Source organism: Callorhinus ursinus, unplaced genomic scaffold (assembly GCF_003265705.2).
Source record: "Callorhinus ursinus isolate GAN/ISIS: 27379988/994484 unplaced genomic scaffold, GSC_fseal_2.0 scaffold11, whole genome shotgun sequence".
NCBI classification, from domain to species: Eukaryota; Metazoa; Chordata; class Mammalia; order Carnivora; family Otariidae; genus Callorhinus; species Callorhinus ursinus.
Window position 1 is genome coordinate 36,870,538 of NW_027397073.1, and position 25,426 is coordinate 36,895,963.

At 40.9% G+C, this 25,426-nt stretch overlaps 1 protein-coding gene and 1 long non-coding RNA gene across 4 annotated transcripts; one reads left to right on the forward strand and one right to left on the reverse strand.

The window, feature by feature from the left end:
- Positions 1-1,952: 1,952 nt before the first annotated feature.
- On the forward strand, positions 1,953-13,433 carry ZNF24 (zinc finger protein 24). 3 transcript variants are annotated; one of them, XM_025886567.2, is made up of 4 exons: positions 1,953-2,058; positions 4,199-4,702; positions 4,955-5,102; positions 7,960-13,433. In XM_025886567.2, the coding sequence occupies exons 2-4, from the start codon at positions 4,283-4,285 to the stop codon at positions 8,496-8,498; spliced, it is 1,107 nt and encodes a 368-aa protein (XP_025742352.1). In that variant the 5' UTR covers positions 1,953-2,058; positions 4,199-4,282; the 3' UTR covers positions 8,499-13,433. The 3 variants fall into 3 exon arrangements, with proteins under 3 accessions (XP_025742352.1, XP_025742353.1, XP_025742354.1); XM_025886568.2 differs by having other exon boundaries at positions 1,969-2,064; XM_025886569.2 differs by lacking the exon at positions 1,953-2,058 and adding an exon at positions 2,599-2,744.
- A 3,772-nt stretch (positions 13,434-17,205) lies between these two features.
- Positions 17,206-23,726, reverse strand: LOC141373740 (uncharacterized). The gene is made up of 3 exons (XR_012380043.1): positions 23,131-23,726; positions 17,780-18,096; positions 17,206-17,600 (listed from the first exon to the last, which is right to left on the reverse strand). It is a non-coding gene; the product is annotated as an uncharacterized lncRNA (long non-coding RNA).
- Positions 23,727-25,426: the final 1,700 nt, after the last annotated feature.

A 25,426-nucleotide genomic window follows, 5' to 3' on the forward strand; every position in this document is an offset into this window, starting at 1 on the left:
TTGCAGCTCCTCACAAGCCTCTCATGCTCTCACATTCTGGGAGGATCACAAGGTGTTCTGCCAAGACCCAAAGCAGCTGCAGTTCAAGCCTCTCCTACATGACCTGTGTAGGTTGTGCAATGTTGTCCGGCGCTGGTGTGGAGCTATTCCTCACCCTCAGGTTGCTCAGAGGAACACGATGCTCTTTCTTGACTGTAATTTTAAGATGGCAACAGGGGCCACCATCCAAGAGAGAGCCCACGTAATGGGGCTCAGAAGGATGGTATTTCAAAGTGGGTGCTGTGGGTCCCTGCCCTCAAAAGAATAGAGAGGGAAACCTCATTGTGGTTTCCATTTACTCTCTTAGAATTAAGAATAAGAAAACGAATCCCAGAGAGTTTTGTAAAATTTTGCAACTTTCAAAGTCCCCAAGTATTTGTTTGATATTATTTTTTTTTGTTTTCTAACATTAGATGTAAAAACTCAAAGCAAAACAAAACAAAACAAAACAAAAATGCCTTGAGCTAGCCTTCAGGGTCACAAAAGAGGGAAAAGTTCAGAAGAGCAGCCAAGCAGTTTGGTGGCAGTAGCCAAGTAAGAGAGTGAAATGGCTGGATTTTGTAGCCTCCTAAATGAGGAAAGAGAGAAGAGGCACCAGAGTTAGCAGGAGTTCTGGGGAGCCAAAGTTCTGGTCAGATGGTAAATTAGTTCTATACCATCAGCAGCTTGCTCACTAGCTCTCTCATTCACAAATCCAGCAGAGGCTGGGAGCACTTTATGAAGCCCTGAATGAAGCAGAAAGCTGAAGCCTGAGGATCTTGAAATGCTTCTGGAAGGCTGGACCTGCACTTCTAACATAGACCTTAAACAACAGGGCTCTTTTGTGTGGTTTCTGATGCCCGACATGTGACCTAGCAAAAGGGGCAGTGTGACAAGCCCACCATTCATTCATTTATTCAACAAATATTTATTGAGTTCTCTATGTACCAGGCAGTCAGCATCCTAGGACTAGGTGGGGATACTGTGGTGTACAAGACAAACAAGGTCCTTGACCTTATGGGACTTACAGACAAAAGAAAAAAAAAAAAGCACAGAAGAGGGAAATGAATAAATGAGATCACTCTCCTCTGCTATGAAGGGTGCAGAGACTTCCAGAGAGCCTAAGAATCCAGAGTCACAGTGAGCCTAAGAGCTGAGCTCAGAGTGGGGAAGCAGGGAGCAGACCACAGGGGGCTTTGCAGGCCAGTGTAAGGAGTTTTTACATCATACTTAAGACAGTGAGGATCCTTTGAAGGCCTTTAAATAGGGGAATGAAGTGGGCTGATTTACTTTTCCAATGATAACTTCAGCGGCTGTTTTGTGGTATAAAATGTCAAGTCTGAAGTCAGAAGATGACCATGCACTTTGCGAATTCACTGAGATCACTGCCAAAGCTCTTAAGAGTCTCATCTTGTTTCCCTGACAGATAATTTGGTCAAAATAAAGCTGTGTAACATGTGCGGGAGCCAAAGGTTGGAGTCATGCTTTGGTTTCAAATCTTTTCTCCCCCTTACTAGTTATGAGCTCTAGGCAAGTTATTTACTTGTGCCTCAGTTATCTATCTTGGCTGAGAAATGGGGATAATAATAAAAGTTCTTACCATCATAGATCTGTTGTGAAAATGACAATATGGGTGGCTGGTACAATGTAGTAAGCACTTATAAATACTCGCTTTTATTATTTCTTTCAGAGGGTTACTGTGAGCTTCGTATGAGATAATGCCTGTCAGATGGCTTGTGAAACCGCAAAGACTATCTTAATGGCAGAATTCTCTTTCTTTTCCCTGTCTCTTAAGCGGAACACAGAACTCTGGGCTATCCAGGGAGGCGCGAGGCCAAGCGCAGCCTCAAAGCGGTCATTGTCGTCGGGCCGCCCCTCCCCCTCCCGGAGTGCATCTCCATGGCAACGCGGGGCTTCTCCTCTCCCCGCCTCCTGGGACCCGCAGACCGGAAGCAGTCCGCGCCGGGGGCTTCTGGGAAACGGCTTGTGAGCGGCGTTTCTGCGTCTGCTTTGGACAGCGAAGCTGCTGCGGATCCTGAGGTGGAGGTTTGCGCGAGAATGGGGGGAAGGGCGTGAGGGGGACGCTGGGCTAAGAGGCTGCGGACCTCTTGGCAGGAATCAGCGAAGAAGCTTGGCGGGGACCTTGGCTTCCCGGGAGGCGCGGAGGAGAGACCGCGGTCTCCGCGTCCAGTAGTTGCGGGGCGGATAGGTGTAGAAGGAAGGCCAGATCGGGCTTGCCGCACTACCGGGGAGTCCTCCATCTCCTGTGTCCTCCGCGACCCTCGCCCTTCCCCATCCCCCATCGCCCGGTTTTGTTCTATTTCGAGGCCTGGCGTCTCGCGGAGGGTTCTGGGACTCGTTTTGGGCGGAGGTGGGAGGGGGCGGGCCTTGCGCGGAGGCTGCCGGGGCTTGTAGTTGCGCCGGACGCAGGCGGAAGTGCCGTAGCCCGGGCGCTGTTGGGGCAGTGTGGCCTTTGGTCGTCTGAAATCAGCCGGCGGGAGTGCAGGGAAGGGGGACTGGAGGACGCCGGGGCAGGGCGGGGTTTGCAGCGGAACTCCGCGGGAGTGAGGCGAGATCACCTGGGACGCGGCTCCCCGCCCAAACGCTGTAGCGACCGCGGGCCTGCCCTCCTTGCACCTGCTTGACGGCCCACGAGCAGGCTGCTGTAAGAGAACGTAAAAGGAAGAGAAATTTCTTTTCTGTAGAATGATTGAGCCTTTGATAAGGTAGGATCCTGGAATAGGAACCAATGAATCTGTTGGCTAAACCCTATTTAAAAGGCCGCCACACTCCAGAGTAATTAAACCTGTCTGCGTTACTTGTCTGATAAGATAATTAGTCTTGTTAGGGTTACAGGAAGTTTTGTGAAATCTTTGGTTTTCAGATTCTGGGCCCTAATAGATAACACTGAATAACTGCATGGCTCATTCCTAGTATGTGCTGTAAACAATGGCATGGGCATGACTGTGCAAATACAAGGAAAGGATCAGAAATAGCACAAAGTTTCTCTGAAGGTAGAAGCTGGGAAAACTGAGTCATCCAGTGTGAGATGATGACTCGGCCTCTGCAAGAAGTTAAGGTGTTATGCTAGTGCCTTTTCTTCGTTGAATTTGCCGTGATTAATGCCCGTCATTATAGATTTAAATGTAGTTATTGTGTAGTGGGTGACTGGATAGTGTTTGCATTGCATAGCACCTAGTGGTTAGGTTTTTTTTCAGTATTAATCTTTTACTGAGCAAGTGGATATTTTTTCATAGATATTTTAAGTCCAGGGAGTTGGTTTTTGTTTTTTTTTTTTTTTTAAGATTTTATTTATTTATTTCACAGAGAGACCCCGCGCGAGAGAGGGAACACAAGCAGGGGGAGTGGGAGAGGGAGAAGCAGGCTTCATGCTGAGCTGAGAGCCGGACGTGGGGTTGGATCCCAGGACCCTGGGATCATGACCTGAGCTGAAGGCAGATGCTTAATGACTGAGCCACCCAAGTGCCCGAAGTCCAGGGAGTTCTTAAACATTTAAAAGATCGTTCTTAACTCCTAAAAAACATAACTCCTAAAAAGCCTTTTGTTAAAAATTTTTAAACAGATAACAGAAAAGCAGTCCCTACTTTTAAGACCTATGTGGGTCAAGGACCAGCAGTCCTGAGTTTCAAATAATGTGTTCCAGGGTCAAATGCATTTAGAAAACACTGAGTTGGACAGGTTCTTATTTGGACTCTAAATTTTAATTATTGAAATAAGATTTGTTGACCTAGTAGGTCATATATTGGCCAGCTTTTTTTTCTAAAGGGCCAGATAGGAAATACTAGGTTTTTCAGACCATATTGTGTCTGTTGAAACGACTCAACTCTGCCATTGTAGCATGAACTGTGAACGAATAAAATTATTTATGGACTCAGACATTTTTAATTTCTTACCATTTTCACATGTCATGAATATTCTTGTGATTTTTTGCAACCATGTAAAAGTGAAAACTATTCTTAGTACAAGCATTGTACAGAAATGGGCAGCAAGCCAGATTTGGCTGTGAGCTGTAGTTTGCCAACTTCTGCTGTAGGTTATTGATTGGAATTTTTAATCCGGTAAAAAAACAAGTATCTTTTACTTCCTTTATCAGTATATGTTCAAATTCTTAGGATATTTGGTTACTTAGGTTTGTTTGTTTTAATTTCTTGTCCCTCAGGAGTGCCTGTGAAGAAAACAGAGTATTTCCCTGAGGCCTGTATCCTGCCTTGATTGACTTTTCTTGGAAGTATTATAAATCAGGATGTCTGCACAGTCCGTGGAAGAAGATTCAATACTTATAATCCCAACTCCAGATGAAGAGGAAAAAATTCTGAGAGTGAAGTTGGAGGAGGATCCTGATGGTGAAGAGGGATCAAGCATCCCTTGGAACCATCTTCCTGATCCAGAGGTTTTCCGACAGCGATTCAGGCAGTTTGGATACCAGGATTCACCTGGGCCCCGTGAAGCTGTGAGTCAGCTTCGAGAACTTTGCCGTCTATGGCTCAGGCCAGAGACACACACAAAAGAACAAATTTTGGAGCTGGTAGTGCTGGAGCAGTTTGTTGCCATCCTACCCAAGGAATTGCAGACTTGGGTTCGAGAGCATCATCCAGAGAATGGAGAGGAGGCAGTGACAGTGCTGGAGGATTTAGAGAGTGAGCTCGATGACCCTGGACAGCCGGTGAGTCTGGTCGTGTCACTCTCCTGGGTCAGAAGCACTGGCATAGTAGGCAAAGCTGCTGAGTTAACTCTGCTCAACTAAATTAGAATTATATTTATCCCCGCCCCCTACACACACACTGTTCCCCTCCAGCTATGCTTTGTCATACAGGCCCTTGCAGTATGTGTGTTGTTATGGTTTCTTTTGTGTGTTTTTAGTTCTGAATCTTAATCAAATTTCTTCTTACCTGAATCAGACTTCATTTTTTTCCAGGTGTCTCTCCGTCGACGAAAACGGGAAGTTCTGGTAGAGGAGATAGTTTCTCAAGAAGAGGCTCAGGGATTACCAAATTCTGAGCTTGATGCTGTGGAGAACCAGCTCAAGTGGGCATCCTGGGAGCTCCATTCCCTAAGGCACTGTGGTGAGGACCAAAACTCCCAAGTGGGCTAGAGGGTGAAAGAGAGTGTGGGCCATTTGTCTAGAACTCTTTGCTTGTTCCCACTAGGGGGTAGGGAATAATCACCTTAACCTGATTTTGTAGACCTAGACACACTGTAGGATCTTGATTCTTTTAACAGTTGGTTTGCAGACCTCAGGTCTTTTATTCTTAGATATTAACATCATCAGCCTTTTCTTCCCTTTACCTCTTGAAGACCTGCCCATTTCAGACTGGCATTTGCCTTATTTTGAGCCAGCACCTGCTTGTCGATTAGGTCCCTTATTTTTTTTATTTAAGATTTTATTTATTTATTAGAGCATGACAGCGGGGCGGAGAGGGAGAAGGAGGCTCCCTGCTGAGCAGTGAGTCAGATGCAGGGCTTGAGCCCAGGACTCTGGGATCATGACATGAACCCAAGGCAGACACTTAACCAACTGAGCCACCCAGTTGCCCCTAAGTCCCTTATTTTGCATGCAGTATTCTCTGTCATCTGTTTGATATCCTTTCAGTCTCCTGCCTAATCCTTTTGGCACAATAAGCTTACCTGAAGCCTCTTCAAATTCATTCTTTTTGTTGCTGACCACTGAAGTCTTTCTAAATTTTTGGTTATTTTTGTTTTTTCTGCAACATAAAGTCTTTTTTTTCTTTTTTTTTTATAACCTAAGTTTTTTTTTTTTTTTAAGATTTTATTTATTTATTTGACAGAGACACAGTGAGAGAGGGAACACAAGCAGAGGGAGTGGGAGAGGGAGAAGCAGACTTCCCGCCAAGCAGGGAGCCCAATGCGGGGCTTGATCCCAGGACCCTGGGATCATGACCTGAGCCGAAGGCAGTCGCTTAACCAACTGAGCCACCCAGGCGCCCCAAAGTCTTTTTTTTCTAAGAAGCATCTTTTGTAGAAATGATATTTGGATAAAAATATGCTTTAAGTACAGAAAAATAAAAAGCTCGTGATTGTAAGTCGTTTAAACTAGTCTTTCCCAGTATATTGGCAGTTGACACCATATACTTAGTATACTTTGATACAACCCAGTATATTCCTAAACCTGCTGGGTTCTTGTTCATATTTGTTTGAGACTGCTTCGGGAATCTTCCTTGAGGTAGTTGTAGATATTGCTGGTATGTGCCACAGATGGGGTCTCATCAGGTTTTCTTCCCATCTGAGGGGACAGTGTAGGGAACCAGAACTGGTGGGGTGGGGCTGAGGTCTTCTGAAAGCCTGTAGTTTTACATGTTTCATGGGACATTCTTCTCTGAAATGAAGTTCAAGAACCACTATCCTTGGTCATTGGAGGTGACGTTTTCTTGGGTAGAAGATTTCTCCCCCACCTGAATTTTAGAATAACTTTCCCTTATTTGTAAATAGCCTTATTTCAGGGGTCTAGTCTTTACCACACTGGGGAACTTCTTTCTTTCTGTGCCATTTGTCCCCACATAACTTTAACACTTGCTTCTCTATTGTTCATGTCTCCAGGCCTCACTGATCCCCTGCACCTTTCAGTCTCTTGTTATTAATCTTTTCTCTTGACTTTATCCCTTTGGTAATCATTATAGACTTGCCCACTGTTTACCACTTTTCTTATTGCTGCTGCTCACCCTCTAGTAAGTGCTCTTCAAGGCTTGAAGTTTCAGGAAAGTCTTAGTGAGACTTGTTCATACTGCTTTCTGTAGGTGGGTAATGGTACTTCATGTTGGTAATTAATTCAGGCTTTTGTTTCACTGGACTCATTTAACTGAGCCTTAGAAATAATAACTCCTCTAAGTAACATGGCAAATACCTAGTAGTGCAACCTTCATATACAGGAAAGCTTTCATTTACCAAGAGCCTATTGAATATATGTGTTATGTCCTAAGTTAACAGAGAATATCTCCAGTTTATCTTCAGTTTCTTCTTTTTTCTTTTAAGATTTTATTTATTCGACAGACATAGCAAGAGAAGGAACACAAGCAGGGAGAATGGGGGAGGGAGAATCAGACTTCTTGCTGAGCAGGGAGCCTGATGCAGGGCTCATGACCTGAGCCGAAGGCAGACACTTAACGACTGAGCCACCTGGCGCCCCTGTTTTCAGTTTCTTTCTTTCTTTTTTTTTTTTTTTTAAAGATTTTATTTTGTTGTCAGAGAGCACAAGCAGGGGGAGGTGGCAGGCACAGCAGGTAGAGGAGAAGCAGGCTCCCCGCAGAGGAAGGAGCCTGATGTGGGACTCGATCCCAGGACCCTGGGATCATGACCTGAGCCGAAGGCAGGAGCTTAACCGACTGAGCCACCCAGATGTCTCTCTTCAGTTTCTTATTAGGACATCTTCCAGGTTCTGCTTTTAATGTAGTGTTGGCCGTGATCTGCCTGCTCTTGCTCATTTCAGAAATAGTCATTTTTCTGACAGATTGCTTGTTATTGACACCATTATATTTTGATGTGATTTGTTTCTCAGAGCAGAAGAATATTATAGGGATTTCCTAATGGCCACTTTTATATTTCTTAAGAGGTTTCAGCCAGACCTAGCTTGCATCACTTTGTCTAACAGTCTTAGACTCTGCCATCATTCTGCCTTTTGTTTTCTGACTAGTCTTGTATAGCCCACTTGCTTATGTTACCACTTTTATTCAGATATAACCTTTTAATTCCTCATTATGTTAGCATGCCATTACCTCCCTTAGCCTCATAATCATTCATTTCAGTTTTTTCTTTTTTGGAGTAGGCAACCTTAACACTTTTTCAGAGTGCTGTTTGTACACATACTCAAGCTATTTACTTTTAGTTCACTTTTACTAAATTTTTCTTTAGGTCTCTTTCCTTCCAGAATAGGAAACAAGTGATATTTACATTTTTTCTTTATTTCAGACGATGATGGTAGGACTGAAAATGGAGCACTAGCTCCAAAGCAGGAGATTCCTTCAGCAGTAGAATCTCATGAAGTTCCTGGCACTCTCAATATAGGTGTTCCTCAAATTTTTAAGTATGGAGAAGCCTGTTTCCCCAAGGGCAGATTTGAAAGAAAGAGAAATCCCTCTCGAAAGAAACAACATATATGTGATGAATGTGGAAAACACTTCAGTCAGGGCTCAGCCCTCATTCTTCATCAAAGAATCCACAGTGGGGAGAAACCCTATGGATGTGTTGAATGTGGGAAAGCATTCAGCAGAAGTTCTATCCTTGTGCAACATCAGAGAGTCCATACTGGAGAAAAACCTTACAAATGTCTTGAATGTGGAAAAGCCTTTAGCCAGAATTCTGGGCTCATTAATCATCAGAGAATCCATACTGGGGAGAAACCTTACGAATGCGTTCAGTGTGGGAAATCTTATAGTCAAAGCTCAAATCTTTTTAGACATCAGCGAAGACACAATGCAGAGAAACTTCTGAATGTTGTGAAAGTTTAAGAAATTACAAAAAAAAATCAGCACTCAGGTCTTTTTCTTCAGAAATGAAGACAAAATTAAAAACATGAAATAATACATAATAGTTTTATTTCCCTATATAGACTGTTAGAAAATCCACTGGGAAATGTAGAAATTTTTCACCCACTATTATTTTATCTTGAAAGAAACAATGTCATACCTGCCTAGAAACTGAAATTTTAAACTTAATTCAGGTGTTAATTCCTAAATCTTCCATGTGATGTTTATATTCTTATTATTTTTCCAAATAATGAACTACCTGATTCTTTGTCCCTTAAAAGTTTCCTTTTTAGACAGACATTATTTCTGTGTTGATCATTAAAATGTTCTTTGCAAGAATACATTCCCTTCTACATTAAAAGGCTACATAGGAATTATAAAATCTAAAAACTGAAACCATTTTTTAAAAAATTTACCCTTCTGCTTCCTTTTACCTAATTTGAATATGCATTTCAGAAAATAGAAGATAAAGGATGACCAAAAGCCTCAAAGTAAAATGAGCCTTAAAATAACGCAGATAAGAAGTGATGGTGACAAAACATCAAAAAGTGAATGGGACACCTAGATTGGGCAAGATAAACAAATACTTTGATCCAAGAATTGAAGTATATCAAGAATTTATCTCAGTGTAATTATCTGCCTGCAGGGAAACTTAAAATACTGCATAACCTGTCTAATTTGAAGGCATCCCGCTAATGAAATTAATGTTCTCCTGTGTTACCAGTAGAAAATGGGACATTGTGAACAATAAACATTTCTAAAACTGTTAAGAGTAGACATTCTAACACTAGGGAAGAATTTGTAGTGAATGGCAGTGTTGAAGGGCAAATGTTAACATGAGGGTAATGGTCTGTCTTGGCTTTTAGAAAACAAAAAGAGACTCGAAGATCTAATTTATTATTTTGCCTTTCTTTTTGTTAAGGACATAAAAATCCATGACAGGTGGGCAACAAGTATCAGGTTTGCTGTTTTATTTTGGTACAAAAGGGTTGCACACCAGGCTAACAAAACAGCCATGCATTTATTATTAAACATTTTCTACCGACAAGGCACTGTGCTAGGTACTGTAACCCTACCATAGGTAGGTAGCTATTTCTTCCACTGTAAATCATTGGGGGTTTGGTCTAAAGCTGTTTCATGTGAGTTAGCTTCTTCCCTCTGTTTGAGCAGTCCTGGGGGAGGTCACCTCTGAGATTCCCAGAGCCATAGTTCTCTTACCAGGGTGTTGTGTTTGGGGGAAAGGAAGACTCATCTCAAAGAGCTAGCCAGCTCTCCAGCAATCTTCAGAGGTGAGTCCAAGATACTCTCATCACAGTTTGGAGGTTTGTGGGTCTTTTAAAAAAACTAATCAATCTCTAGTAGCATCGAGGTTGTACTTACATGTTAAGTTGAATGGATTGTTCTATTTAAAAATAAACAATAGGCTATTAACAACTAGTTTATTAACTATCAGAATTGATTGAACTATTTTTTTTTTAAATTTTAAGTCTTAACACATTTTTAAAAATGTATAAAAGTAATACATTGTAGTAGTAGGATTATATACTCCTTGGCTGAGAATCCCAAGTACTGTGGTTTTACTGTTTAGTGGAAAACTCTGGAAGTTAAAATAGAGAATACGAGAAAAGGCTTTTTTATAGTGGGCATTAATTGTGTGAAAAATGACCCATGTGAATAAAAAGATTTCATAGTTCCAGAGATTTTGGTTACATCTGGTGCTTGGATCAAATTTAAAATGGAAGGTGAGATTTGCATGAGCCTGTTAAAAAGCATAGTAATAAATGCAAGGCCAGCTGGTGGAAAAGTGAGGCAGAATGGAGCTTGTTTATAGATTTTTCTGATAATTAATTATAAGAAATGTGCTTTATAGATTAAGATTTATTGAAGTATAAATATGTAGTAATGATATAATGTATTTTAAGTTATACAAGAAAATGTAGGGACTTTTGTTTGGGTCTTTTTCTCTTTGTGGCTGAGAGGAAACAAGTCAATGTCCAATAAAGCTATAAACTCCTCCGCTCTAAGATAAAACGATCTTGAGTTGATTTATTTATTTATAACTGGCTTCTTTCCAAGTAGGTTTTGAGGTGGCATATTTTTAATTCTGCTGCTGAGATGACAGAATTCTTGTATCAGAGTAGGTAAGAAGGGAGGCACCTCTCAGTTGCTAGAATTTCACCTTTTGTTTTTTAGATCTTACATCTTTCCTGTATACAAAGAAGCTTCCCTGTGGTACAATTGTCACAAATGCCAAAGATGTTTGGTATAATGTCAGAGCTTAGAGAAAGTGATAGTAGACTTGGCAAATATGAGTTTGTCTTGTCAGCTCTGATACCTGTGCGTTGTTTAGAAAGGATTCTAAGGCCAAGGCAAGGCTCTGTGGGGAAAATGGGTTGGACCGAAAAAGACTGGATTAGGGTATATGGGAAAAGAAATGGCAGTCTGTGTACTTGCCATCTCCGGGTAGGCTAAGTCCCCATTAGACAAATTGATTTAAAATAACTTCAGTGATTTATTATTTCATCCAGATGTTCATTGATACCCACACAGATAATCGTAGTTAGCAATTCTGGGGGCTGCCCGGCCTCTGATAAAAGTGCTGATCTGTCAGTTGCCAAGCAGTGCCATCTCTTTGGTTAGTAAAAGAGCAGTCATTGTTAATGGCATGCAGACTGCTGATAACTGCCCAATAGCTACTGAGCATTTGCTCATTACTGCTGAATTTTCTTCTGGTTTTCTTGGAGGTTAAACTCCCAAAATTTAATTTAGCAATATGTGGATCACATTTATGTAAATTGAAGGGAGGGGTGTATGTATTGAAATAATCTGCACGCCAGGCATTGGATTAGTCACTATACCTATCTCACTTAGATTTGTAGACAAGGAAAGAAAGATTCTGAGATTGTGTGACTTGCATGAGGCCAATTAGAGGTAAAACTCAAATCTAGTTCTGTGAACTTAACAGGGATATCTATTTTTTCACAGTGCAGTGAGTGATGGCTGTTAAACCTTGATTGATAAATTTTATGCTTTTTCTGGTTAACAAATTTAAAAACTTACCCGTTCATTTGAATTTTCTACAATACAGAAATGTTAAATGGAAAAAGGACATTCCTTTTCACACTGTTACTTAGAAGTAATAATTACTTGGTTTGCTATTCTTCCAGACTTAGGCATATACATATTTAAGCAAAATGTGTTAATAGTTGACACTGTGGTTGTTGCACACGGGCAGTGTTGGAAGTGCTTTACCATGGATTAACTCTCAATCCTCACAGCAACCATATGAGGTAGGTACATATCCCCATTTCCCGTGTACTGCGCTGAAACTTGCCTCCTCTCCCCCTCGCCTTGAGGAAGACACTGTTTTTTATAGCTGCACACTACTCCATTGCATGAATATACTGTAATTTATTTAACCCCTTATTGATGGAAAAGTTCTTTCCAATTTTTTATTATAGATAAAGGTATTGTTACCATTCTTACCCATCTATTTTGCTGCCTGTGTGGATATTTCTGTAGGATAAATAGCAAGAAATAGATTTATTGGGTCAGAGAATGTGCACATTTAACATTTTGAGAACTATCACCAAAAAGATGGTACCGATTTACAACTCCATCAATAGAGTGCCTGTTTGCCTCCACCCCCACCAACCCTGAATCCTGAAATATTTTTACCAGTATGGCAGGCAAAATGTGTCTCTCTTTTTATTAATAAGAAGGAGCACCTTTTTTATGTTTATTGGCCATTTGCATTTAATTATGAAAGTATAAATGACTACCATCTCGTTATACAAAACTTAAATGATACACAGGTATAAGAGCAAAGAGACCCTTTTCTCCAGCACTTGTCACATTCCACTGTCCACAGTTTGACATCCATCCATCAAGTTGCCTTTCCATACATTTCCATATGAATATACATACACTTAATAAATGCTATTTTTACATAAATAAGATCATAGATCTGTATTCAGCTTTTTTTTTTCCTTTAGTCTCAAAAATCCTGAGGTCTTTAAATTTCTTTAATGGTTGATTAGGATGCACTGCTATGAAAATCCATTATTCAACTTTTCCTTTATTTTTTCTCTTGCTATTACACTGCCAAAGTAAACATCTTTTTCATGTATTTCTGTAAATGTGTGAATTTCTTTAAGATGGAGTTGTATGAGGTGGATGGTTGGGTCCAAGGATGTGCTTTCTGATAGACCCATCTTAGCCTTCCCAAAGGTCTTCATAACTCTGTTTTTACCCTATGTATGGAAAGTGCTCATTTCCCCACATAGCCTTACCTAGGCTTGTTAATTTTTATCTGATGGGCAATAAAGAAAAAAAATCATCTTGTATTTCCCTGATTGATGGTGAGGTTGAGGTTATTTTCATATGTTTATTGGCCACTTTTATCATGGATTGTTTGTTCATGTCCTTTACCTATAACAGCTTTCTGTTGGGTTATGTGTGGATCTATGTTGTTGGGTGTTTTTTTGTTGTTTAGCATCTCTTTCCCCATCCTCTGGTAACAGAATCCTTATTTATTGTGGGGAACCCATTCCCTGTGGCTTAAATGAGTAGGTGACCAGGTCTGGCCTTCCTGAGTCCTGCAGTTTCTTAGCCACAGTGATCAAAGAATGGGCATGTGACTCGAGCCAGGCTAAAGAGAGCTCTCGACAGAACTTCTGCTGGAACTATTGGAAAGAAGGCTGTACAGAGATCCCACAAACTAAGGACTGTGTAAGCCTGAATTTACATCATGTGGAGAGAGTCTGAGGAGAAACTCAGAGGCTAGCAGAAAGGAATGAGAACTCAGTTCTGATGTCATTTTTCTGGAGGCCCTAGATCCAGCTGTGCCTAAAGCCTGCCCTACCTCCGAACTTTAAAGTTTTGTGAGCCAATAAAGTCCCTTTCTTGTTAAAATAACTGAATTGGGTTTCTGTCCTGATTAATATAGGTTCTTTGTATTTTCTTAATGATTTGTAGAAAAGCTTTGTAATTCTAAACTCTAGAATTAACACTTTATGCACTATAGGTTAATAAAATTAGCATGGCCTTCCATAACTTGGCCTCTGTCAACTTCTGCCATTTGTTACTCTACTCTGTCTGCACCACACACATAACATTTTACATTCCGACAATAACTAAACATTGGTGTTGGGAACATCTGTGGATGAAAAGCTTTTTGCACAATTGTGCCTGGCATTTCTCTTCCATCCTTCATACAGATTCATTAATCTAGCACTCAAGACGGGATTACGCTGCCAAGTCTATGCTGTACCCACCTCCAAACATTGCTCTTGGAGCATTCCCCTCACGCACCCCCTCTATGTGACCCTTGAAGCCCCTCCCCAAACATAGTTCTCTGGGGCCCTAATTTTATTATCAGACCCATGGGTTTGAAGTTGCTAACATCCAAAACTTTATTAAGAGTTTACGTCTATGGCTTTTGTGTGTGGAAACTACACACGGCAGCAGAGAAGGGAAAAGCATATTGTATGTCGTATGATGAGTGCTAAGGAGAAAATGGAAAAAAAGTGAAATTTGAGGAAAGGGGAATAAGTATAAGAAAGCAAGCCATGAGACTGGAGGAAAAGATGTTCCATGCATGGGAATAGCAAGTGCAAATAGCTTGATGTGGGAGCAATGCCTGATTTGTTCAAGAAACAGCAAGAAGGCAGAGTCACTGAAGCAGAATAAACATGAGGTAAAGTAGTGGGTGAAGCCAGGGAATAAATGGGGTATGAGGGGAGGGTGGGGCCAGATCGTGGAAGACCTGGTTAGCCATTGTTAAGACTATGACTTACACTTTGAATGAGATGGGAAACCCATTTTTGGGCAAAGAAGTAGCATGACCAGGTGCTGAGAATAGAACAAAGTGTCCAGCTCCCTATGTAAATTCTTAATGTTTCTTTGCGTATTTTCTTTATGAAGGTAATAATAGAGTTTAGAAATAATCACCCAAAAAGTGACCCATAAGTTCACAATCCCAGTAACATCCCATTAACACTTTAATTTTCTCTATACACCTATATAAATGTTCTCTCTTTCCCTATCCCCGTCTATACCTATTACACTGATATTTACAACAGGGAAAAAAAAGAAAAGAGTAAAGTGTCCATATCTTGGTGTGCTGCCTTCTTCCCTCTTAACTTTGGATCATCTGTGCTTCTGCCTGAATCCTCCACTGGCTCTAACCTGTCCTCTCACACTTACTCAAAGGCATGTTCCCAACACTCCATCTTGCATTATCAATATTCCTCTCCTGTATTTTTCTGATTATGATGGAAATTTGTTTTGTTTTTAAATCATGAACACACAAAATCCACTGGGCCAAGATAACCAGATCTAACCTGCCTGAACAAATGTTGCAAAATACACACAGCAAAGGATCAGAGACATGGGATCCCTGAGAGATGGGAAACAAGTGAAGCAAGTTTGGGTAGTCTCAAGTTTACTACCTGGAGAGAGTTTCTAGCACACCGCACAGGAAAGAGAACTCAAGCAGAGCCTGGCAGGCTCCCTGAGTTGAGAAGATGGAGCAAGGGGTCCTCCGAGGCCACGGTGGCTAGCTTTTGCAGGGCAATGTACCAGATAGGAGAGAACACTGGAGATCTGCAAAGGACCCCCCTTGAGTCCAGTGCTGATGAGCACCTGTGTATAGGGAAACTACCTGCGGCGGGAAAAGAATGATCCAAAAGGACTACAGAGGGGCGCCGGGTGGCTCAGTTGGTTAAGCGACTGCCTTTGGCTCAGGTCATGATCCCAGGGTCTTGGGATCGAGCCCCGCATCGGGCTCCCTGCTCCGCGGGAAGCCTGCTTCTCCCTCTCCCATTCCCCCTGCTTGTGTTCCCTCTCTCGCTGTATCTCTCTCCATCAAATAAATAAAATCTTTAAAAATCAAAACAAAACAAAAGGACTAGAGAGAGATCACTGGAGCTCACCAAGGGTACCTGAGTAGAAAACCTCAATTCACAGGGCATCAGAACATTGGTTCTCAAGTGCAATTTTGCCCGCCACTACTGCCCTCCCCCCTCCCCGACATTTGGCAACATCCGGAGACCTTTTTTTGGGTTGTTACACCAGAGAAGAGCGGTTCTACTGGCATCTAGTGGGTAGAGGCCAGAGATGCTGCTAAACATCCTACAATCCATAACAAATTACCCAGCCCTAAATATTAACCTTGCTGAGGCTGAGAAACTCTGAGTTTGGATAATAGGAAGGGTCCCGTCTCCTTAGTGGAGAAAAATGAACCCTAGACTCATATTCCCTAAAAGATACTTAAGAGCAAGACCTGAGAGGATAAAACTGTATCCAAATTTAAATATATCCCAGAACAAAACTCAAGAATATATAAAAAATATCTAGCACCCGCTAAGGCACAATGCATAATGTCTGACATCCAATCAAAAATTATAAATCATGTGGGGCGCCTGGGTGGCTCAGTCGTTAAGCGTCTGCCTTCAGCTCAGGTCATGATCCCAGGGTCCTGGGATCGAGACCCGCATCGGGCTCCCTGCTCAGCGGGAAGCCTGCTTCTCCCTCTCCCACTCCCCCTGCTTGTGTTCCCTCTCTCGCTGTATCTATCTCTGTCAAATAAATAAAATCTTTAAAAAGAAATTATAAATCATGCAAGGAAGCAGGAAAATACAGCCCATAGTAAGAAAAACCACTCAACTAAATTGGCCCAGAAATGACAAAGAATTAATAGACAAGCACATTAAGATAATTATACCTACATTCCATATGATCAAGAAGCTAGTGGAAACACAGTATGTTTGGTAGAGACATGAAAGTTATAAAAAAGCAACCAAACTAAACTTGTAGAAACAAAAACTACAATGTCTAAGATTTAAAACAAAAACAACAAAAAATGCACACACGGGATTAATTGTAGTTAAAGTGTAATGGAAGAAAAAAATTATAGTATATAAGACATAGTAATAGAAACTCTGCAAAATGAGAAGCAGAGGAAAAGAAAACACTGAGAAAAAATGAGTAGAGCATCGACAGGCTGTGGTACAATTTCAAGTGCCCTGATAGGTGTAATTGTAATCTGAGTCCTCAAAGGCGAGACAGGAAGTAGAGAGAAATACTTGAAAAAATAATCTATGGGATGCAGTACTTATGGGGAAATTTATAGCAATAAAACACATTAGAAAAAAAAGTTTTGGGGCACCTGGGTGACTCAGCTGGTTAAGTGACAGGCTCTTGATTTCAGCTCAGCTCATGATCTCAGGGTCCTGAATCCAGTCCTGCGGCAGCCTCTGCCCTTGGCGTGGAGCCTGCTTGGCATTCTGCGTCTCCTTCTGCCCCCCACCGGCACTCCTGCGCACTCACTCTCTCTAAAAAAAGAAGTCTTCATTAAGTTACCTCAGCTTCCATGTTAAGAAACCAAAATAAGAACAAATTAAACCCAAGGTAAAGAGAAAAAATGAAATAGCAAAGATTAGATTGGAAGTCAACAAAATAAAAAACAAAAACTAGAAAAAATTTCTATATTCTTTTTAAACCAAAAACTAACTTTTTAAAAAGGTTTATAAAATTAATAAACTTCTAGCCAGACTGTTGCGGGGCGGCGGGAGGAGAGGGGGGGGAATGCGGGAAAAGAAAGAGAAAATAGATATTATGTCAGAAATGAGATGTGACATTACTCTATGTTATTCAAATTCTTATCCACACAAAGAGTTGTAGTAAAGTTTGCTCATCTCCATATTGCTGATTCCAATACTCATTTATTAGACGTCTATTGCTTGAGCTATCAGCAGTATTTTGTAATAACTGATGTTATTTACATTTGCCTTCGAAAACAACCTGCTTAGTTTTCCTCTAACTCACGGGGCATTTCTCCTCGGTCTCGACGCTATCTCTTCATCTCTCTGGACTTCTTATGCTGCGGTGCCTGAGGGCTCAGCGTTCATATCTCCTTCCTTTTCTACGTATATTCTCTTCCTGGGTAATCTCCTCTGGTCTCATCTCCTTAAATACGATCTGTGACTGCAAAATCTGTATCTCAGCCTTGACCTCTTCTCTGAACCACAGACTCATATATGCCAGCAATAGCCACTCTGATGCCTGCTTTAGTCTGAGTTCCTAAGGAAACAGAGCCTAAGATTAAAAAAACAAAACAAAACAAAACAAAACAAAAAAAACAGCCTTATTGCTAAGGCTTTTTGGGGGGTGACGCAATCCCAGGAAAGGTTGAGGAGGGTAAATGGGAGGGGAAGAAGGGAGGAGAGCACATACAAGCGGGCGTTGCCGAGCTGTCTCACCGCTTCGGAAATGCTGTTCGCCTCGTCTCACTGCGTTCGGAGCACCGGCGCTGCGGGCCCCTTCGGCTCGGCTCACCCCCGCGGAGGAGGAGGAAGGCGACGTTTCTGCAGACTCTCCCGCCCTGGTCAGTTTCTACCACGGAGCAGGAACCCCTCCACACTCCCAGGTGGCACCATTCAGCCTCACACAGGAGGAGCGGCAGGCCAGAGGTCAAGTGGGAGTCAGTAGCTCCCTGGATCCGGAGTCCCGTGAGCCTGCAACCTCAGGGGTGGATGGTGCCGACAATCGTCTTAGAGCGTTAGAGGGAACACCCACCCTGCAAATAGGAAGAGGCTTGTAAACTGGGTTTGGAACAGTGACTAATTAGGCACCTTAAAACGAACATGCCCCAACGTCAAACCTTTAATTTCTCCCCACACCTGTTCTTTTCATAGTCTCCTTTATCTTGGAAAGTGGCAATTTTGTCCTTTCAGTTGCTCAGGCCAGTAGCTTCCCTGCTTCCCTGCTTGCTGTACTCTGCTCAGTTCTCAACACAGCAGCTAGCTCATGGAAGTCAGACCACTTCACTTTGGCTTAAAATCCTGTTCCTTTTTGCTCCATTTAAATGTCAAAGGGGCACTGCATCTGCCATTTACTCTTAAACTATTCAGAAAAAAACCCTACATATAGATAGAATAGATGATAGATAGATAGATAGATAGATAGATAGATAGATAGATAGATGATAGTTAGATACAGATCCATCTGGTTAAACAAGCAGGTAGATAGAAAATTATTAAGAAATTGTAATAAAATGCCAACACTTGGGGAATCTGGGTGAAGGGTGTCTGGGAATTCTTTGTACTATTCTTGCAATTTTCTATACGTTTGAAATTATGTCAAATGTCAAAGTTAAAGAAAACATAATGGCCCAGTAAGGGTGAATTACTAAAGGAAAATCAGGGTAGATGCTATTATTGAGAAAGCTTGGGGTGGGGGTTGGGGTGGGAGGGAATACTGAGAAAGCAATTATAAATATCCACTATAGCCGTAATTTAACGTGATGATGTAGAGCTGTGCTTCTGGACATGTAAAATGTTCATAACAATGGGGAAATTTTAGTTTACCATTACCATTGTTTTTGGAAAAATAGTACACATATATATGTAGAATGGCACACACCAAAATTCTAGGTTCGCAAAATAGGCTTCTGGAGACAGTGATTTTTATATTTATTCTTTTACATATTACAGATTTATTTTCTTTTTACAATAAGCTAGCAGCACATTTATAATCAGCAAAAAAAATCAATAAAAGTTATAAAGAAAATTCTCATTTAGGTCAGGAGTCAGCAAATGTTTTCTGTAAAGAGCCAGATAATAACTATCTTCAGCTTTGCAGGCCCTACAGTTTCTGTTGCTACTCTGAAACTCTGCCATTGTTGCAGAAAGCAGCCACAGAAACACAGGAACAAATGGGCATGGCTGGGTTCCATTAAAACATTATTTACAAAAACAAGTGGCAGCCTGGGCTTCCTGGTATTTTGCTGACCCATAATTTAGATAGATACACTTTTTCCCTAAAGAATGGTTTACAGGCGGGGCGCCTGGGTGGCTCAGGTCATGATCCCAGGGTCCTTGGATTGAGCACCGTGTCAGGCTCCCTGCTCTGCAGGAACCTGCTTCTCCCTCTCCCCTCCCCCCGTTTGTGCTCTCTAACTCTTTCTCTCTCTCAAGTAGATAAATAAAATCTTTTTTTTTTTAAAGGCAAAAATGTTTCCATTCCTATAGAACTTCGTATGGGCCCCCTGGACCAACTGATGGTCTGAGAATTCCACTGGCTCTGTGCAATTAGCTATATCATTGAGTAAGTAGGCTAAAATTCAATGAAAATATCTAACCCAGACCACGTTTATAAACAAATAACAAACGCTTTGTCTAGAGAAGTGTAATGATGTGATAAATACGCATTGTAGATATTGTAGATGGATTTGGTCTGTCCAAAAAAAGATTCCTTTTAATATGCCCTGGAGGCTCAGCTGACAGCTGGAGTGATTGAAGGCCTAAAGGATATCCTAGGGAGATGTGGCGAGATGGGTGTGCCAAAGTCCTGGAGAAAGCCGGGCTTCTCCTGGTCTTGTTCCAGGAATGAAATCTTCCCCTGTAAGGAGCATAATCTAGTTTCCATAAAATTAGTTGGGTAATGTATCATCTTTTCCTATTACCCTGAAGAGATTGTGTAAGATTGGTTTATTTCTTCCTTTAACATCTGGAAGTATTCCCCACTGTGATATCTGGACTGGAATATTCTTTATAGGAAAAATTTTAAACTACAGATAGATTTCCTTAATAGACCCCAAATTATTTAGATTTTATATTTCTTCTTGTGTTAATTTGGGATACAAGTTCAAAATTTTTGATAAAATTATTAATCATATCCTTCATATTATATCTGTAATGGCTGTAGATCTGTATTGATGGCCACTTTTGTACTCCTTACACTGAGAGACGGTCCTTCTCTCTTTTTTTCCTTGATCAGTTTTGCTAAGGGCATTATCAATTTTATTCTTTTCAAAAGATGAACTGAAACGTTTGTTTTCTATTTCATTAATTCATGCTCTACAATTTCTTTCCTTTCATTCTTTTTCCTTTCATTTTTTTTAAAGAAACCGTTTATTGTCTGTTGACTGTATTTCCATTTTCTGTTTAAGTGTCTGTGGAAGAACAGCTTAAAACCACTCAGTAGTCATTCCTATCCATTCAGTGGCCTGAGCAGTGGGAACTGCAGACCAGTTTTCAGGAGGGAATCTGCTGAATAGGCACAGAGGGCACCTGCACGCCTTCAGAACAGTCTGCAACCCCAGGCTGAGTAGCAGTGAACTCAGGAGCTGGAGCCGTCCATTCACCCCGAAATTCCTCCTTGGTCACAGCCTTTTCAGCAGTGGCCTGCTCTTCTCCGGCCATCTCTTCAGGATCTCTGTAGAAGCAGAGATCAGGCATGACCTCCTCTAGCTGTTCATGGGACATGGTGCCACTCATGTGCAGACCTCCTTGGGCCAGCATCCACCACATCAGACCCAGTGAGTGAGCTCCCTTGCTGCACGCTATGGCTGTGGCCACACACAGCAGGTGAGTTGCTCTACCATCGCTGTGGTAGGCAGGTCAACACGAGACACCTCTGTAAGAGGCTGGTGATCAGCCCCGGCATCAGTAACTGCCAGAAGTCTCGGCTCCTGGAAGGCTGCCTGGATCTGGTTAGTGAAGTCTCCGGGAGTGAAGTGGCCAGCAATAAGGGGTGACTCCCGTGTCAGCAGCAAAGTACGGCACAACTCACTGGCCAGTATTCCTGGAGGTCATGATACTGACATCAGTTGGGTTTCAACAGCAACAATGGCATGAGCTGCCAACAGAGGCTTCTAGGTTCTCTCCAAATTTATGATAAAGATGCCATCACTTTTCCTTTTGTAGATGTACTTGGTACCACCTGCGTGGGTTCCTGCTGCAAGGAATTTGACAACACCCTCTTCCTTCATTTGCAGGACATCAAATATTCTGGACATTGTGAAAATTGCCCTTTAAGCTACAAAAGGAACCCAGAACACCGCTGTATGAACCTCTCTCTACATTCTTTCTTTACATTTACTTACTATTCTTTTTCTAACTTCTTGCAGTGGGTATTTAAATCAGTGAATTGTAGCCCTTTCTTTCCTAATCTATGCACTGAATGCTATAAGTTTCTCTTTAAACAGGGCTTTAGTTCGTTCCCATAATTTTCACTGTTATCCAAACAAAAATACCTTTCAAATTTCCACCATGCTTGCTTCTTTTACCTACAGGTGATTTAAATTGTTTTAATTTCTAAACATTTGGGATTTTTTTTTCTAGTGTGTGTGTGTTACTGATTTCTAGCTAATTTTACGGTTGTCTGAAAACATGCTAAATCTTGCTGTCCAATGTGGTAGCCACTAACCAGATGTGGCTATTTAAATAAAATATTGTTCATCAGTCACATTAGCCACATTTTAAGGGCTCAGTAGCCACATGTGGCTAGTGACTACTGTATTAGCTGTGTGATTACTGTATTGAACAATACTGACAAGAACATACTAAGTTCTGTTGGACAGCACTACGCTAAATTATTTCAATCTGATGAAATTTGTTGAGGCTTGCTTTACAAACCAGCACACAGTCAGCTTTGGTAAATGCTCTTTGTACACCCAAAAGGAGTTTTGTGCCAGTGTTGGTTGTACTGTTACCTATATGTCAATTAGGTCATTTTGTTAACATATATCCTGTAAGTCCACATGTACTATATTCTTAAACATTTTTTTTCCTGCTTGTTTACTGAGAGAGCTGTGTGAAAGTCTTCCACTAGGATTGTAGATTTATCTTTCTCATTTTAGTTTTGTCAGTTTCAGCTCTATATACTTTGAAGCAAAATTATTAGATGTATACACTTCAGGAGATATTTTCTTGGTAAATTGACTCTTTTATCAATAGAAGTGTCCCCTTTCATCTCTAGTAAGCCTTTGGCTTTAAAGTCTACTTCTTGTCTAATATCAGTACAGCTATTAACAGCTTTCTTTTGGTGTGTTTTAGTGGAGTTTTTCCATACTTTAATTTCAAATTCCCTGGATCCCTGCTGTTACAGTGTGTCTTGCTCGAGTAAGTACCATCTAAACTTTAAGAAATGCAAGAATTTTTGTCTTATAGTCCATTTACATGTAATATAATTATTGATGTAATACAATTACTGATCTACCATGTTCCTTCTCAACACGTTATTGTCAGACTTTTAAAAATTATATAGTGTTACTTTTGTAACTCATTTCTAAAACGTAATGAGCAAGTGGATTTAGAAAACTGGGGAAAGTGGAGAGTGCAGGATGGCTACCAGTGATTTCATCTGTATGGCAAGGTGTTTAGCAGCGCAATTCACCAGGATAGGGAATTCAGGAGGATATCATGGCGGTCCGTGTTAAGTTCAAGACACTAGGTAGAAGTGTGTAGTAAGCAGTTGGCTCTTAAAATTTATCCTCGGGGGCGCCTGGGTGGCTGAGTCGCTAAGCATCTGCCTTCGGCTCGGGTCATGATCCCAGGTCCTGGGATCGAGCCCCACACCGGGCTCCCTGCCCCGTGGGAAGCCTGCTTCTCCCTCTCCCGCTCCCCTTGCTTGTGTTCCCTCTCTTGCTGTGTCTCTCTCTGTCAAATAAATAAATAAATAAAATCTTAAAAAATAATAAAATTTATCCTAAGGAGAGAGAGGTAAACTTCAGATATAAATTTCATCATCCTATTTCTTCACTTTTTAAATTCCCCAAAGAACAGATGCTAATTAATTATACTTTTTTCCTACTCCCTTCTCAACTTACTGTCATGTCAATGCCTTTTAGCTCTTCTACTTGTGACCCTCAGGCTTTTATTTCCAGGCTTCCAAAATAGTTTTTCTTTCTGTTCCTTCCCCACTTAATTTTATTCTTCTGAAGGCAGTTAAGATGATCACGCCATTCCTTGGTTCAAAGACCTCAATGGCCTTCCATTACCTTGAGAACAAAACGCAGAAATATGAAACTCAATCCTATCATAACTAGTACTTTTCTATATTACATGATACTAAATGCCAGAAAGTTGAAGTGCCTGCTTGTTTAGCATCATACTCCTTAACAATCTTTTCTCCTACTTCATTTTTATTTCCACCTTATTCTTACTCTTTCAAGTACATTTTAGTCATTATTTGCGAAAACACTGGAGCGTAAGGGCAGGAACCCTTTCTCTCCCCCTGAGCAGTGCTCAGTAGTGCCTGACACTGAATGTGTACTGAATGAAAGACTAAGCACATACTCCACATCGTTTCTTGTACTTCCTTGCTTCTGTACCTTTGCTGACTACTCCCTTCCTGCCCTTATGTCTCTAATCCCATCCTTCAAAACTCGTCTCAGGAGCTTCCCAAACTTTTTCTTTCCAATCAGAATTGAACCCTACTTCCCCTGAGCTCTTATAAGCATCTTGTCTACCTCTATGATTGTACGTGTGTTTTCTGTATACATCAGGCTTTATCACATATGCTTCACATATTCTGTGTATACTACAAAACCTAAAAAAAAATGCCTTGCACATAGTAAATAACAGTAACTGTGTTAAAGTGATATATTAACTGGATGATTATGGGGAATATTCAAAGTATAGTAGTGGAATCTTACCAAATGGTTAATACTAGAAAAACAATTTGAATTTTTTATTTTTAAAAAAGTTTCTATTGGGGTGCCTGGGTGGCTCAGTCGTTAAGCATCTGCCTTCGGCTCAGGTCGTGATCCCAGGGTCCTGGGATCGAGCCCCACATCGGGCTCCCTGCTCAGCGGGGAGCCTGCTTCTCCCTCTCCTACTCTCTCTGCTTGTGTTCCCTCTCTCGCTGTGTTTCTGTCAAATGAATAAATAAAATCTTAAAAAAAATAAAAGTTTCTATTTTTCAGCTGAAAACTTTGCATATAGTAGCCTATTATCATATGTATATCAGAAATCAACAAACCAAAGTCTGATAAATGTTGCCACTTGAAAAATTCAATGTTTTTTATTTTTAGACAGAATATGGTATACAAATTAGTCATGTGGGCATTACTTTGGCTCTCATTTTTGTTCAATCTATAGATGACAAGATAAACAGTTCTAGAGAAATCTTCACACTCTGACATATGGAATTTTTTAAAAAAAATTGTTTCACATATTTAGGAACTGTGATTAAATGGTAATATTGAAGAAGTGATTTCAAACCACTAGTCTATGGGCTGCATTACCAAAAGCATTAAGTCCATATTTGCTGTGACTATTGCAAGAACCTGAAAACTCATGCTCATTAGGAAAACCAAAACTAGGCCAAAGAAAAAAAATTTTTTTCTGAGAAAACTGGGCACTGGAGTTATGTAGTTAATAAGTATTAATACCAGAATAGCATAGCATGTTCACACACAGGGAATTTAATGACAGGTAACTAATGTGAGCATCAGGTAGGACACTTCCATTGTCGGGAGGTCAGTGGCATGCCGATTATGAGTGAATGCCAATTAAGATATGGGATTTAAGCTTTCCCTACAATCTCTAAAGTAACTTCTCTGATATGCAATAGATAATTAGGGCTCACTAAAGGTCTGAGATAATAACACTTAACACATTTTCTTCTGAGCTGATTGCACTCCATCACATCTTTACAATACCTGATAAGGTTCTGCAATATTATTTTTGATTTCTTAAAATGATAAAACTCTCCCCTTGTGGATTATATTTGAATAAAAGACCAGAGGCTTGTTTTCCCTTATAGCAGACAGAAATTTCTTTCCATTGTTGCTGACATTCGGTTAATACTTTTATTCATATTGAAAGTTTTCCCAGTGTCACAGGACTCCTCTTCAGAATTTTTCTTAAGTTTAGTAATGTCTGAACTCTCAGTTGAACTTTCTTTGTAGAACTTAATGTTTTCTGTCCAGTGTGTGTGTGTGGTTTTTTTAATGTAGCACAAGAGTTGAGCACTGATTAAAACCTTTTTCATAATCATCAATAGCATTCCTAAGATTTTTTTCTGGTATAGTGTCCCTGGTACGAAATAAAGTTGGTGTATACTCTTTATTCCCACATTCATCACACTTAGCCTGTCTTCTCCAGAATGGACTGTCTCAT